Source organism: Phascolarctos cinereus, unplaced genomic scaffold, assembly GCF_003287225.1.
Source record: "Phascolarctos cinereus isolate Bilbo 61053 unplaced genomic scaffold, phaCin_HiC Scaffold_5;HRSCAF=322, whole genome shotgun sequence".
Classification (NCBI taxonomy): Eukaryota; Metazoa; Chordata; class Mammalia; order Diprotodontia; family Phascolarctidae; genus Phascolarctos; species Phascolarctos cinereus.
This window is the reverse complement of record NW_027555958.1, coordinates 37,477,297-37,494,835: the sequence shown is the minus strand read 5'-3', so window position 1 is coordinate 37,494,835 and position 17,539 is coordinate 37,477,297. Positions and strand designations below refer to the sequence as shown.

Below are 17,539 nucleotides of genomic sequence, written 5' to 3'. Positions count from 1 at the left end.
TCAGTGGAGGGAAAAAAAGGGGATATACATGTTATTCAATAGAGCATGTGACCCTTACAAAAAATGACTAGATGCTATAGTATAAAAACCTCATAATCAAAGGCGGGGGGAGAGGACATATTAAACACATTCTTTAGAGACCAGAACACAAAAACTATAATCAGTAAAGTGCATTTGAAAAAAGGATTTAGACTTAGAGGGATAGTAAATTAATTTTAAAGAACATGTAGGTCAAAGAACAAATAACACAAATAATGGATATTAAAAAAGTAACATCACAGAGACAATGTACCAAAACTTTTAAGATTTAGCCAAAGCAATCCTTAGAGGGGAATTTATATCTCTTAATTTCATCAATGAAAAGAAAAAAAAAAGAAAGAACATGTCAATTAACCGAGCATGCAACTAAAAAGAAATTGTTTTTTTTGTGAGCGTTTGTTTTTTTGTTTTTGTTTTTGTTTTTACTTTTTGGTGAGGCAATCGGGGTTAAGTGACTTGCCCAGGGTCACACAGCTGGTAAGTGTCATGTGTCTGAGACTGGATTTGAACTCATGTCCTCCTGACTTCAAGGCCAGAGCTCTATCCACTGCGCCACCTAGCTGCCCCAAAAATTATCTATATTTTTGGTTTGTTTTTTTTTAGGCAGTTGGGGTTAAGTGACTTGCCCAGGGTCACACAGCTAGTAAGTGTCAAGTGTTTGGTCTGAGACCTGATTTGAACTCAGGTCCTTTGGACTTCAGGGCCAGTGCTCTATTCACTGCGCCACCTAGCTGCCCCAACTAAAAAGAAATTTTTAAAATCCCAAAGAGATAAACTAAATTGGAAACAAAAAACTATTGAACTAATAAAGCTAAGATCTGTTTAAAAAAATAAAATATATAAACCTTTAACTAATTTGATATTTTAAAGTGCCACTATCAAAAAGTAGAACATCCTTAGCATTTATATAGCACTTTTAAGTTTGCAAAGTGCTTCACAAATATCTCATTTTATCCTAACAACCATGCTGGGAGTTAGATGCTACTTTTCTCCCCATTTTATAGATTAGAAAATTGAGACAGAGTTTAAGTAACTTGCCCAGGGTCATATATCTAATGAGTGTCAGAGACTAAATTTGAATTCAGATATTCCAGACTCCAGCTCCAGTGCTCTTTCCATTGTACCATCTAGGTGCCTATAAAAATGAAAAAGAATTACAACAAATGAAGGGGAAGTAAGGGAGACTGTTACGAACTATTCTGCTCAAATATCTCCCAACAAAACTGCTAACAAACAGAATGAATGAGTGTTTACAAAAATATAAAATACTCAGATTAACCGCACAAGAAATAGAGACTTTCAGTAAACTAAAAACAGAAAAATAATTTTAAGCTACCATAAAGAAACTCCCAAAGGAGAAATCCCAAGACCAGATGAATTTAATATTAATTCTCTCATACCAAAAAAAACCCCAGTTAATTCTAACATTATATAGATTGTATGCAAAAATAAATATGGCATCCTACTAAACTTTTTCTATGTGACAAATGCGTTTCTGTTAACAAGACCAGGGAGACATGAAACAGAGAAAGAAAATGATAGCAAAGTATAACTAATGACTATCAATACAAAAATGTTAAATAAAATATTAGCAAAGAGGCCATAATTGCATTTATTTGTACTCTGTGATCAGGTTGCATTTATTCAAGAAATGCAGGATGGTAGATTCAATATTAGGAAATCTATCAAAATGATGTAATATAATAGTAACAAAAACAATAAAAATAGGTGAACCCAAAAAGTTTTTGACAAAATAACAACACTTATTTATGTAAAAAAAATTAAATGACATTTTAAACTGTACCATTCCTTAAAATAAAAAAGTGTCTATCTAAAACCAAGAGCTGGGATATATTTAAAGGGAAAACACCAGAGACCTTCTAATAAGATAATAAATAAATCATAGATGTCCAATGTCAACACTGTTATTTAACGTAGTACTAAAAATCCTAGCTACAGCAATAAGACCAAAAAAAAAAAAGTTGAGAGAATAAGAATGGACAAAAAGGAAGCAAATTATCGCTTTTGGCTAACAGATCTCTAGATTCAATTAAAAAAAATAATTAAAATGATAATTTAATAAAGTAGCAGGACATAAAATAAATTTACACAAATTTCTCAACATTACCAACAAAACCCAATAAGAAAATATTAAAAAATGTAATTCATAATTACAACAGAGAACTTAAAATATCTGAGAGTCCACCTACCAAGACACATGCAGGAATTATAGAAATATAACTATAAAACGCTTTTTACAGAAATAGAATTAAACAATTGCTCATAGTTGTTTTATACCAATATAGAAAAAAATTAAAATACTTAATTTATACATTTGGCACCATAACAATCAAACTATAAATTGGTTATAGAACCAGAAAAATTAATTTAAAAATTCATCTGGAGGAACAAAAGGTAAAGAATCTCAAAGAAAATGGTGGAAAAAGTGGGAAGGGGAAGTAGCAGTAAGTGATCTTAAACTGCTACAGTGGAATAATCATCAAAACTATTTGATATTAGTTGTAAAAAAAAAAAAGAAAAGTTGATCGTTGAAATTGCTTTGATATATAAGATCCAGGAGCAGTAATAATATAGTATTTGATAAAGCCATGTACCTCACTACAGAGAATATATGATGCAGCAAAAACTGCTGGAAATACTAGTGAACACTCTAGCAGAAATTGAATTTAGACCAGCAGTTGATACCGTATCTCCCAATATAATAAACTCCAAATGGATACATGACTAAAAGATTACAGTATATAAACAAATTAGAGAAGAAAAAGAGATATTTTTCTTCTCTATTAATAGAAGGAATGTTTTTAACTAACCCAGGAATCAGAGGAGATAAAACTGACAGTTCTGATTATGTAAAATTGGAAAGTTTTTGCACAACTAAATCAACGCAGTTAGAATTGGAAGGTTAACTGTGAACTAGAAAAAATTTTGCAGCAAATTACTCTGATAAATGTCTGATGTCTAAGATATATAATTAATTTATGCATGTGTGTAAATATAAGAGCCATTCCCCATCACATAAATGATCAAAGGATATGAGCAGGCAATTCTAGAGGAAAGAAATCCAAGTTATCAACAATTATTTAAGAAAATGCTTCAAATTATTAATAATAGAAATACAAATTTTAAGAAGCTCTGAGGTTCCACTTCATACACATCAGCCTGTCAAAGATGACAGAGAAGGAAAATTATTTATTGGAGAAACTATGTGACTATAAGAACACTCATGTATTGTTAGGTCTATGAAATGGTACATTCATTCTTGAAAGCAATTTGAAATTTTACCAGAAAGTCATTAAAAATGAATATACTTTGGTCCAGTGACACCACTAGTATATATACTCTGTGTGGGTGTGCGTGTGCATGTGTGTGTGTTACATACGATAGATATGCAGAGATCAAAGAAAGAAGGAAAGGATGTAGATGTGCAAAAATATTTATAGCAGTACTTTTTTTGTAGCAAAGAACTGGAAACTAAGGAAATGCTCTTTAGTTGGAGAATCGCTAAATAGCTTTTGGTATTAGAAAGGAAAGGGTCTAATTTTGAACAAAGTGAAACATTTTTTGCTGTAATAAATTTAAAAAGATGGATTCAGAGAAACCTTGGTAGACTTGTATGAATTAACACAGAATGAATGAAAGGAGCAGATGAATCATACTTCCTGCCTCTTATCAAAGAGGTGATGGATTGAAGGTGAAGAATGAGATATATATCCTCATTCATGAGCAGTATGTAGGTTCATTTTTCTTGACTATACATATTTGTTAAAATGAAAGGCTTTTAGAAGGTGTTACGCAAGTTCCATTAGGGTGAGGGAAATGGTTGTACTGGCGCTTCCAAACAAAGAAGAAGAAGAAAAAAGAGAAGAATGTCAATGAAATATTTTCAATATCTGAAGAGTAGATGAGGCACTTCAGAAGAGGAGTTGGGCAAGCAGGACAGTCAGTATTGACAGTGCTTTATTATATTTATTTTATACTTTTATGTACGTATGTACACACATAATTGATGCCCAGTGTCATATAAGGTCATCTTTTTCTGCCATTTATATAAGGAAAAATCACATTTGTTGATATTTGTCAAGTTAATAATCAAAAAGAAAAAAATTTTAGTATCAAAAATGCAAAAATGGTATCTCTTTTTGATAGTTATCATTAGCATCTGTCTTTATTCTGGCTTGCATTGTCACTCATGTGAGAAGGCGCAGGGGCAGCTAGGTGGCGCGGTGGATAGAGCACCAGCCCTAGAGTCAGGAGGACCTGAGTTCAAATACGGCCTCAGACACATAACATTCACTACCTTATGTGACTCTGGGCAAGTCACTTAACCCTAATTGCCTCACCCCCCAAAAAAAAAGAAGGCTCAAAATTCTTTCCCTTTAAAGTAAAGCATTTACTTATGAATGTGTAAGTAGAGCCTATATGAGATTGCACGCTGTCTTGGGGAGGGGGGAGAAGAAGGAGGGGGAGAAAATTTAAAACTTAAAACCTTCTGGAAGTGAATGCTGAAAACTAAAATTAAATTAATTATTTAAAAATAAAGTAAAGCATTTAGTTCTAACTTTTCTATCCTGCCCAGAGCTATGAACTGGGTAGCAGTCAAACTTAAGTTAGTGATTTGCAATAGTTTGAGGTTTGATGCCGTCTGTCCTCACCATGAATTGAGAAATATAGAAGTGTTACCTCCTACATGAAGCCTTTACCCCCTAGCAACTAGAGCTTTAAAAGAAAAACCTTGCATTTATTTGGTATTTTTTGGTATATACTTACTTGTATATGTTCATATTGCCTTCATCAATAGAATATAAGCTCCTTGAGGCCAAGGGCTGTTTCATTTTCATCTTTGTATATCCAATAACTGGCACAATGTCTGGCACACGGTGGCACTTAATGTTTGCTGATTCATTGATTACTGAATTAGAGAGCATATTGGAAAAGTATGACTACTTTCAAGTTCTTCCTCAGTGCACAGCATAATCTCATTATTCTGTTGGAAGTATATATTATGAAATCTTAGGAAATCCAATGTGCTCATTCAAATGTCAGGAGATATTCCAAAGATAAATATAAATTAATTTTGGCTTGTTGGTACTAGTCTTCCTCCTCTCCCCTCACCATGATTTATATGACTAATTGAGAATTGATTGAACTTCTTACAATTCCATTTCCCAAAGTTAATCTCTCTCTTTTACTCCTCCACAAAAGATCTATGACAAATAACAACTGTGTAGTATTCTGTTATGACTTGAATATGCCTGTTTAACTTCAAAGATGGCCACTCTCAAATGTACAATTTTCATCTTTTTCACTTCTCTTTCTATTACATATAAAGGTGTGGAGGGGCACCATAGCCCGAATAAAATACAAGAGAACGAAGGCTGCCCTGACCATTGTCAGGTACCATCGGCGTTACAAAGTCAAGGCGTACATCCAGGAGGTCAACAGACGCTTGCAGGGTGTTAGGAACATGAAGGACTATGGGAAGCATGTGAAGTGGCCAACTCCTCCTAAAGTTCTGCATTGTTTTGAAGAGGCCCTCAAGGCAATTTATCAGAGGTAGGAACATATTGGTGCCATTTATTACATCAACCTAGTTCTCATTTTTCAAAGCAAAAAGGTTATCTCTGCTTTGTGTCCTATAACATGCAAAAGTGGTGATGACACAAAGTGTATTTTGCAAAAGATGAATGATACAATTGGTGTTGGTCTGAAATGTTTTCTTGAACTAACTGTTTCCTCTTTATATAGCCTTCTGTTCATTTGAGAGCCTTGCCTTCTTGTTCTCTCAGTGTTCCTACCTTGCCAAACCCTAAACCTGCATTACCTTCAAGATCTACCTCTGGATGGAAGATCACCTCTTCCATTTCTAAGCAGTACTGCTGAATGAAGCCGAAGGAAATCATGCAGTCATGCTAACTAGGTCTACTATAGATTTGTTACCTAATCTTAACTGGGCATTCCCTGTAGCAAGCAAGTCTTTTTACTCCTCCCTAAATGACTCTACATCACATTCCCCACTAGGGCTGCTCCAAACCTTCTCTTCTCTCCTTAAACCTCCCATACCATATCATCCTACTTCCTCCCTCCCCTAGCAGACGACCTCACTTTATACTTTACTGAAAAAAATAGATACTATTCATATCTGTCTCTTCTCCCATTCTCTAAATCTCAAAAACTCTTGGTATTATTCCCCTATTGTCTCTTCTTTTAATCCAAGCTTAGATGAAAAGATGGCCCTTCTTTTACCAAGACCAACCCCTTTACCCTTGGTCCCATCCCCTCTCATCTCTTCTAGCAGATAAAGCCCACAACCAAAGCTTTCCTCTCTCTCAAATCTTTCTTCTCTATCTATTGGACATTTTCCTGAAGACTAAAAACATCCCCAGGTCTTATCCATCCTTTAAAAAAAAAACCACCCTTTAATCTCACCATCCCCTCAAGCTATTGTCCTTTATCTCCTCCCTTTCATACCCAAACTCCTAGAAAAGAGCTACACATTTCTCCTTGCTCTCCTCTCACTGACTTCTAAGCCCCTCATGGTCTGGCTTCTGACTTTGTCACAGAGTTGAAACTTTTCTCTCCAGAGTTACCAATGATCCCCTAATTGCCAAGTCAAATGTTATTGGGTTGGGTTTTTTCCTCAGCCTTTGTACGTCTCGAACTCTGAGCAGTATTTTACACTACATTGGCCATTCTCTTTTCCTGGGCATTTTTTCCTCTCTGGGTTTCTTTCTTGATACTCCTGTCAGCCTTCTGTGCTGGATCCATTTCCTGCCTTCTATGGGCATTTCAAACTCAATATGTATCTAAAACAGGATAATCAATTATTAATTTAATTAATTGATTGAATAATAAAGCTTCCCTCACTTCCCCCTCCCAAAAAAAAATAACAACACGCCCTTATTCCAAACTCTCCTGTTTCCATTGAGGACACCTCCATCTTTTCAAATACCCTCTGTCTACAACCTGAGAGTTACCCTCTGTTTCTCACTCTCACTCATCAAACATTGGCAAGGCTTGTCTATTCTGCTTCCATAGTATTTCTTGCATCTATCACCTACTAGTTACTCACACAGCCACATTCTAGTTTGGACCCTCATCACCTCCTTCCTTGACTACTGAAATAACCTCCTAATGGCATCCATGACTCCAGCCTATCCTTGGCACTGCCAGAGTGATATTTCTAAAGCACAGGTTGAATCAAGTCACTCCCCTGCTCAGGAAACTTCAGTCACTCCCAGTTACCTCTAGGATAACATATCAACTCCTGGATAACATATCGATTCCTCTTTTTGTAATTTAGAGCCTTCACGGTCTGGTCTCAGTCTACCCTTTCATATTTATTATTCATTACTTTCGATGGCCTTTCTTGCTGTTTCTAACACTCGGTACTTTGTCTCCTAAGAGAGAACACATTGTCTCTCCAGGTCTGGGAATGCACTCCTTTCTGCCTCTACTCCTTGGAATATCAAGCTTCCTTCAGTCACTGTGTCATTCCTGAGGCCCATCCTGATCCCCCAGCTGCTTGTCCCTGCTTGAAATGACCTCTGGTCTACTTCATCTATATTTTGTATCTGTTAATATGTGTATACACATTTCCCATGGATTGATTGATTTTTGTCTTCACATCCCCAGCACCTAGCATAGTGTCAATACTTAATAAGGCATGGTTGACTGATTGTCACTTCATGGAAATTTACCAGATTCAGGTAATCTCCTTGTTGGCAGGAGCACTCTCTTCTTTATCTTGGCGTCTCCTGCAGCTCCTGGTACTCTGTGTGTATGTGTGTGTGTGTGTGTGTGTGTGTGTGTGTGTAAATACACACACGTATACAACATTTATACATATATAAATATACATACATATGTATATATAGATTACATATAAATATTATGTATCATCTATAAAATAGTAGTATGCCATATATTACATATAGTAGGCACTTAATGAATATATTTGATAATTTAATGGAAGGGGATCTACTTACCTCTCAAAATAACTATACCTGGAATTTAGGTATCCTGCCACCAGGTAGCAGTGGCTTGCCACGTCCATCAGATAGCATTTGTTTCTGGATAAGAGAAGGTTAATATGCTTTCTCGTACCTTGGTTTATTAGCAGACTTCAAACTCTTGACTAAAATAGAGAAATTGAAATCACTTGAATGAAAAAAAAAAGAATTCTAGTGCAGGCTTTTAAGAGATGTATTCATAAGTACAATTTGGTACCTTTCTTCCTAATCTTTAACTTTATCAAATTACTGTGAATTTTAGCCTCAGATCAAAAGTCCTTTCCGGAGGTTTGTCCTCAGCCTTCACATTTAACTGAGTGTGCCCTGGGATTGCTTATCTCAGTTTTAGCCATGGGCAGTCTATTCTCTAGCTTACTGTGTTTGAGCTCATCATGGGGAGGGCCGTAGCTTGCCTTTTAGCCTCTCTGCTCCCTGAGCTCTCTCTGTCACAATGCTTTACACAGAATAGATGTTTGAAAATGTTTGTTGAATTGGAAAAAATTGAATTAAACATGTGGAAGCAGAAGAAAGAGAAGGCAGAGAGCTAAGTATTGGTGCAGTGCCACTGACAGCATGACAATCCCTGGACTGTTCTACCTCAGCCTGAAATCTTTCCATTTTACTCTTGGTTTTCTCCCCTTTGTTATTCTCTCATGGAAGCTGCTGCTTAGGTTGAAGTTTATTTACATATGGTAATTATTTATTTTTCTAATGGTCCTGAATTTTGAAATACAAAATTTGAAATTTGAAAATGTGGAATACAAAATGCCTCAGTTACATGTTAAAGGGACCACCAGCATTAAACAGAAAAGAACAAGGTAAACCACAACATTGAAACAAGATTGTTTAAAATAGAAAACTGATTTAAACTATTTCTATCATAACTACATTAGGACTGAGCAACCCCCCTGCAGGTATCAACCTGTCTAATTCCCTTAATGTCCAGTATAATAAGTCCTTGGACACTGATGGTGTAACATAGTGCAAAGAGATATTCTTGAAGGCAGGCTCCAACACTTGTTAGTTGTATCACCTTGGGCAAGTCACTTAATATTTGTGACCTTCAGTTTCCCCATTGGTTAAAAATGGGAATAACAACACCTGTACTGCCTTTGAAGAAAAATGCTATATGTTGTTCATACATGTCTTTTTTATTTTTTACAATGATCAAGCATTCATTTTTCTCCTACCACTTCTCTTTAACTGCTGGGATGGAAACAAAGGGGGGAGGGTCCTCTGTATCATATGAGCACAATCAAGCAAAACATTCTCACGTAGGACAATCTGAAAATGCATCTCTTATTCTTATTTTGTGTATTAGTCCATCATTTCTGTCATGAAGTCAAAGTAATTTAATTGGGAGCACGAGTATAGAATATTATTCCTCAAGGAAATGGGTATTAACAGTAAACACCAAAGCACATCTTAGATTTTTAGGAAATAAAGGAACTAGTGCTACTTCATAGGAGATGCAAAGTATAGTAAGCTAAACTCAAAAAACCCGAAGATTAATTATTGATCTGTTAGGGATTTCCAGTCTATTACTTTGAGAACATGACAATTATCTATTGGCTCCCTTAATCTCTTTTCTCTGTGGAATGTTTTTGAATCTAGTTGTATATCACCTGAAGTCTCAATCCTAATATAGAGCATTAGTTAAGCAGAAGGGAATTTTCAACTCTTTACTCCCAGTCTCTTAATGCAAAAGTCACCTTTCAAATTCTTCCTCTCTGGTGTTTTGGCAACTCTGATTCAAATAAATGGTATGGCAGAATCTTCTGCTTCCAGTGCTATCACTGATGTTATAGGTATGTCAGATGAGTGCCAAAACATGGCTTAGCTTCACCTCTAATAATCACCAAAGAAGAAAGCTTCCGAACGTGTCCTGCTGACAGTGGGATAGCTAAGCATTAAAGCTCCTTCGGGGAGGCATACATTGTGTTATGGAGCCCCAGGATGCTCTGGAGGCAATGAAAACAGCTGTCGTTATTCTGAAAAAGAAGTCATTGAATGTAAACTGAGCACGAGCTGTGCCAATGAAGGCACAGGAACAGAAATAAGCATTGGCTATAGTTTCTTCTGGAGATGTTTCCCCTTGTGAGAAAAACAACTCTTGGTGCTAGTTTTCCAGGTCAACTGTCATGTGTCACTGAGTTCAGAAACCTTCCTCAAAGTGTGAGTGGCCATCTGAGCACCCTAAGTTGTCCAAACCCAGCTACAGAATCACCTTGATCATATCAAATCCTTATCCAAGAGATAGCATCCAGAGTAACTATAATGGGGCTTGAGGCTATGCCCCAAATGGGGATTGTCAATGTAAAGATTAGACCTGTGGAAACTTGAAAAAGAGATGGCATTTAAAAGGGGGTGTGTGTGTGTATGAAAGCTTCTACTCATTACCTCTATTTTCTCTTGTCTAAGTAGCAAGAACAAAATGATATTCCGTAAGTATGTCCAAAGATTCTGTGCACCGAGCAAAGCAGATGGCCTGGGGATTCAGTGGATAGACTTAGAGTCCAGAGAGGTCATGTCCTGTCATTGACATTTGCTAGACATGTAACCCTCCACAACCCCAAGCCTCAGTTTCCTTGACTACAAATTGAAAGAGTTGTATTCAATGTCCTTTAAAGTCCCTTCTCAATCTATCCTTCCATTATAAATACTGTCAGAGGTCCTATACTACTGACCAGGTGCTTGTTCTACCCCAAACACTCAAGCCTTAAGCAACATCATTTTCACATAAACATTTGTCCATGTAATCTCTTGTTCATTTTAATTCCCACAGCCGTTAAATTTGTACCTGTTGTTTGGCATGTATATCCTCTCCTGGCTTTCTATCCTGATTGCTCCCCTCCTGAATCACTCCTTTCTTACCTCTCACACAGACTATGCTATCGACTTCCTCATTGCCCTCCCTGCCCCACGCCTCTTCCTTCTTCACTCTGTCCTTCACAATGCGCACTGCCAAAATAATTTTCCTAATGCATGCCTGATCACATCACCCTTGGTCCAGAACATTCTGTTTCCTCACTGCCCACAGACTTAATGCAGACTTCTTTCTCTGATAATCGTGATATGACTCCGACATAGTTTTATGGCCTTGTTTCACACTGTCTCTCATTATGGATTCTATCATCTAGCCACACTGTACTATGAGGCATTCCCCATCCTAGAACGGTCCTTGCTACTTCTGTGCACTTGCACATCCTTCCCCCACCTCTGCAGAGAGTCCCTCTTTATCTTTGCCTGCTGAATTCCTTCTCTGCTTTGGAGAACTAGCTCTGTCACTATGAAATTTTCCCTGATCTCACCAGTTACATGAGATCCTTCCCTCTCCCACTGCCATGATTCTCCATTTGATTCTCCTTCTGCCCTTTTCTCATTATGATGTATCTATATTTATTTATGAGAAAGAAGGATAATATCTTGAACCTAGTAGGCAGTTGGTAAATACTTATTGACTCCAGCTGCTTGTGTTTTGTCGAAGTTACCATAAGTTTCAAAGGGGCCTCTAGTATTCCCTTTTCAGGATAGGAGGAGGACAGGTGTCTTTGACTCACCCTGTGTAATGTGAAATCTAATTGTTCTAGGAACGGAGAGATCTTGCCAAAGGTCACAAGAATGTCATTTTGATATGTATTCCATCTTTTCTGATCTTCTTGTAGATGGAGAGCAGCCCAGCTTATCCGGAGCATCCCCCCTGCAGACTTGCCCCAAGTGAGGGCAAAGGTTGCTGCCATGGAGATGCTGAAAGGTCACAGAGCTGACCTTGGCCTCCAGAGAGCCTGGGAGGGAAACTACCTGGCAGCAGTGAGTATAGTGATGGAAATGGAAATCTGCCCTTTTTCTGCATGCACTCGCTTATGTGCATGAATGCACGCACGCACGCACACACATACACACACACATACATTTTTTTCTCTGAGAAACTGTTGAAAGAAAATAACTTAAATAATTTGACAGATTTTCCTTAAGGTGAAAATTTGCTAAATTAACGTATACCTCAAACATACTGTGTTTGGTAAATCCTTCATTGTTGTTCAGTCATTTTGAGTTCTGTTGGACTCTTTATGGCCCCATTTGGGGTTTTCTTGGCAAAGATAGTGGAGTCATTTGCCATTTCCTTCTTCAGCTTATTTTACAGATAAGAAAACTGAGGCAAACAAGGTTAAGTGACTTGCTACGGGTCACACAACTAGTAAGTGTCTGAGTTCACATTCGAACTCAGGTCTTCCTGACTCCAGGCCTGGCATTCTCTCCACTGCGCCACCTAGCTGCCTTTCAGGTTCACCACCTTTAAAAAAAATTTGATCACTATGACACATGCATATTTATCAGTATTCTTCTGAGCATCAATGACCCCTTTTTCTTCTTCCTCTTTATTTACTTCCTTAGGGAGTCTGCTCTCTCTTTCAGTTATTACTCATATATAAATTACTCCACCGTTACAGATCTACATCTGTGACTTCTGACCCTCTCCCTATGTCTGCCTAAAACAAGGTATCTAGGCCTGGGGTCTGTGGATTGATGTCATAGAGTCCATTAACTTGGGTAGCGAAAAAAAAATTACATTTATTTTCACAACCATGACAACTATTCCCTTCAATTTTGAATTAAAAAAAAAACACGATTCTGAGAAGGGGTCCATAGATTTGGCCAGACTGCCAAAGGGGTTCATGACACAAGCAGGGTGGAGAACCCCTGGCCCAGGAGACCTCTCTCAACTTGGACTTCCACTGACTTTTGCAGAGTTTAGAGTCTAAGTGGGAAGACCAAAAAGAGACGTGAATGAAGTGGCATGAATGTTGTTACAAAGAAGTATATCAGAAGGAGTTGTTATTTTGTGTGTGTGTGTGTGTGGTAAATGGTAATAGTGAATATTTGTGAGGCATTACAGACCCCATGCCTCAGCTATCTCTACCCATCCTCTCATCAATCTCCACCTCAGCTTATTCTGCTTTACTTTTCTTTCCAGAAGCCAGACACACCTCAGACCACAGGCACTTTTGTCCCTGTGGCCAATGAACTAAAACGGAAGGACAAATACATGAACATTCTGTTTTCCTGCCATGTCCGTAAGGTAAGGAAAGATAAAAGAACAAGCATGTGTTGATTTGGTTACCTTAGAACAAGACTAAGCTTCACTGTGGTTCTGTGAAAATTTTTCATTTTAAAAAATATTTTGGTAATTGTATTTCAGCAGAATTGGCTCCTTTGGTAATCCTACATATCTTATTTTATGCATTTAAAAACATTACTCTGCAAAGGGGTCCTTAGGCTTTACCAGATTGCCAGAGATCTATGATTCAAAAAAGGTTGAGTTACTCCTCTAAAGACCCTAAATTAAGATGTCCTACTCAATAACAAAAGTACCATTTTGCTATACATCTTGTGAAAATTCACAAACTTGACAGGAGAAATAGGTTGGAGAACGTAAGGGAAAGGGTGAAATGAGAAAAAGAGAAATATTATTGTTGTGGAAATATATTATTGACTACCCACTGTAATGGAAGAATCTGATGCTGAATTACAGATATAGAAACCTGGCACAGAGACAAATGATAGAGCATCATTGGGGGACTTCAACTGCCCTTGGACTTGAGCTGGAAGTCAGGTTGCTAAAAGTAGATTGATTCTTGATCTGTCCTATTGACAATTTCATTTCTCAGAAGACAGAGGAAATAATTGCAGGGAGAGGGGACAGTTCTGACCACCTGGATACACAAAGGATGACCTGCCTAGTGAAACAGAATTATCAGGAACCTGGGGAGGAAGAGACCAGGCCATCTTAGAACTGGTGATAAAGAAGGAGGGGCATGCTGGGCATCTAGGCACAAATGAATGAATGAATGAGCATTTATTGATCACTTAACCATTTATAACACTCAACTATTCCCTGGGCAACAAACAGAAAGACAAGACAATATTTCCTCTCAGTGGGCTCACATTCCAATAGGGGGAAACGATATACAGGAAGGAAATTTCAGCTGCAAGTCAGATGGAAAGGCCCAGGGCTCCTCAGGATGTAGTGGCAAACCATATGGTCACACATCTTTAATTCCAGGCCCATTAATAAAATCATACCAGTTTCTTAAGTTCATGTGTTTGACAGTACCAAGAAGGTAGAAGTTCTATAGATTAAATTAAAGCTTAATATAAATAGCAACATTCAATTCATTATAATTAGTCGTGAACGGAATGTGCTGTAGATATAAGTCATTTACTTACCCATCACTGGAAGTGTTTGGAGATTGACAAAAATGGTAAGAATGCTGTAGAGAGGATTCCTGCATCAGGTGGGAGCTTAGATTAAATAACTTTGAATGTACCTTTTAGCCCTCCCATGATTTAATGTTTCAGTTGCCTTAGAAGCTAAGTGAAGGAAAAATGCTCTTCTTATTCCATTACTATTTTACTTAGAAGCAGATCTAAGGATGACAGATCTAAATATGTATGTGGCATCCTTTATGCTAGATTTAATTAAGCTACATTATGCAAATTTTTTGCTTTTTAAAAATTTTTTTATCAAGTAACAAAATTTTTTATTAATTTCATTAATTTTCCCCACTACTGTTAATTGCAAGCCTTTATTCTTCTTGAAGATTTTCTTTAGTCCTCAAATGTAATGAGGACTGCCTAGCGCTCTTGAAAGAGTGCTATATTTGGGTTTCAATATCTAAACCAGGGAGAGCAAAAATAGAGAAAGAAAAGTATAGACCACACAATTTCTCTAATGAATAATGATGCAAAAGAATTTTAAATAAAATACTAGCAGGGAGACTACAGCATTATATCACAAAGGTCATACACTATGACCAGGTGAGATTTATACCATGAATGCAGGGCTGGTTCAGTAGTAAGAAAACTCTAAGTGTAATTGACCATATCAATAACAAAAACAACAAAAGTCATATGATTATAGCAATATTTGCAAAAAAGGCTTTTAAGAAAATACAATACCATTGCTATTAAAAACATTAGAAAGCATAAGAATAAATACAGCTTTTCTTAAAATAAGTAGTATCTATCTAAAACCAAGAGCAAGCATTATCTTTCATCGGGATAGATTAAAAGCCTTTTCAGTCAGATCAGGAGTGAAGCAAGGATGTCCATTATCACCATTACTATTTAATATTGTACTAAAAAAAAGCTAGCTATAGCAATGAGGAGAAAAATAAATTGAAGGAATAAGAGTAGGCAATGAAAAAGCAAAGCTATTACTTTTTGAAGATGATGTGATGATACACTAAGAGAACCCTAGAAAATCCACTAAAAAAACTAGTTGAAACAATTAACAATTTTAGCAAAGTAGCAGAATATAAAATAAACCCACATAAAGCATCATCATTTCTGTATATTACCAACAAAACCCAGCAGGAAGAGATAGAAAGAGAAATTCAATAAAATAAAACAACTGCAGAGTATAAAATTCTTGAGAGTCTACCTGACAAGACATACCTAGGAACTATATGAACACATTTACAAAAATATTGGAGAACTATTAATTGCTCATAGGTAGGCTGAGCCAATATAATAAAAATGAATATTCTGCCTCAATTAATTTACTTATTCAGTGCCGTAACAGTCAAACTGCCAAAAAATTATTTCATAGAGCTAGAAAAAATAATAATAAATTTCATCTGGAAAAACAAAAGGTCAGGAATACGAAGGGAATCAATGAAAAAAAAATGTGAAGGAAGGTGGCCTAGCAGTACCTAATTCCAAACTACATTGCAAAGAGGTAATCATCAAAACAATCAGATACTGGCTAAGAAATAAAAGAGTAGATTAGTGCAATAGGTTAGGTACAAAATATACAGTAGTAAATTACTATAGTAATCTAATGTTTGGTAAATCCAAAGATCCAAGATTTGGGGACAAGAACTCACTATTTGACAAAAATTTCTGAGAAAACTGGAAAGAAGTCTTGTAGAAACTAGGTATAGACCACCATCTCAGACCATATAAGATCAAAATGAATACATGATTTAGACAGAAAGAGTGATATCATGAAGATATTAAAAGATCATGGAAAAATTTACCTGTCAGATTTATTGATGAGGGAAGAGTTTATGACCAGAGAAGAGGTAGAAAGAATCCTAGATAAATTTGATTACATCAAATTAAAAAGGGTTTGTACAAATCAAACCAATATAGCCAAAATTAGAAATAAAGCAGGAAACTGAGGCAGGGAGTGTTTTACATCGAGTTTTTTTAATAAAGGCTTCATTTCTCAAATTTATAGAGAACTGAGCCAACTTAATAGAAATAAGAACCATTCCCCAATTGATAAATGGTCAAAGGATATGCAGGCAGTTTTCAGAAGAAGAAATCAAAACTATAAATAATCATAGGGGGAAAATAGCCTAAATTACTATTGACTGAAGACATGCAGATTAAAAAGAACTCTGAGGTACCACCTCACATCTATCAGCTTGGCTAACATGACAAAAGAAAATGACAAATGCTGGAGGAGATGGGGAAAAACAGATACCTTAATGTAATGTATTGGAGGAGTTGTGAAGTCATCCAACCACTCCGAAGAACAATTTGCAACTACACTTAAAGGGCTGTAAAACTGCATACCCTTTGACACAACAATACCACTGCTTGGTCTGTGTCCCAAAGAGATTAACAAAAAAGGGAAAGGACCTATATGAACAAAAAAGTTTATGGCAACTCTTTTTGTAGAGGCAAAGAATTGGAAATTGAGGGAATGCCCATCAATTGGCAAATGGCTGAACAAGTTGTGCTAAATTATTATGACGGAATACTATGTGCTATAAGAAATGACGAGGGAGGGAGAAAAAGCTAAGAAAACTTAAATAAAGTAATGCAAAGTGAAGTTAGCAGAACCAGGAGAACATTGTGTGTAGTAGCAGCAATATTGAAATGATTATCAATTGTGAAAGATTTAGCTACTCTGATCAATACAATGAACAGTGCTATCCATCTCCAGAGAGAGAACTTATAAACTCTGAATGCACAGTGAAACACGCTGTTTTTCACTTTACTTTATTTTTCTTGCTTTTTTTTTTGGCAACATGCCTAATATTGAAATCGATTTTGCATGACTTCACATGTGTAAGTGGTATCATACTGCTTGCCTTCTCAATGGGTGGAGTGGCAGGAGAGATTTTAGAACTCAAAATGTTAAAATGAATGTTAATTTCTTTTAATTAAAAAAATGTGCTATAATTAGAGTCAGAGCTTCTGGATTCAAATCTTACTTCTATTTCTTATGTGACCATAAAGCAAGTTATTTAATTTCTCTGGGCCTCAGTTTTCTCATCTGCAATAGGAGGAGGTTGGACAAGATCAGAGGTACTTCACTTTAGGTTTTAAAAAAATTATTATTATTTTGATAACTCCATTTAAGCCTAATTGGTTTCCGTTGTAATCCTATGTATCTTACACATTTGAAAATATGATTCTGAGAATGGACACATGGGCATTGCCACACTGCCAAA

At 36.5% G+C, this 17,539-nt stretch overlaps 1 protein-coding gene across 1 annotated transcript in view; it reads left to right on the top strand.

Moving 5' to 3' along the window:
• The window catches only part of MYO1D (myosin ID), a 410,223-nt gene that overhangs the window by 242,435 nt on the left and 150,249 nt on the right, over positions 1 to 17,539 (top strand). Inside the window, exons 17-19 of the mRNA XM_020963220.2 lie at positions 5,390 to 5,613; positions 11,735 to 11,879; positions 13,045 to 13,149. Of these exons, the coding sequence (XP_020818879.1) occupies positions 5,390 to 5,613; positions 11,735 to 11,879; positions 13,045 to 13,149 (474 nt within the window). The remainder of the gene's footprint in view (positions 1 to 5,389; positions 5,614 to 11,734; positions 11,880 to 13,044; positions 13,150 to 17,539) is intronic.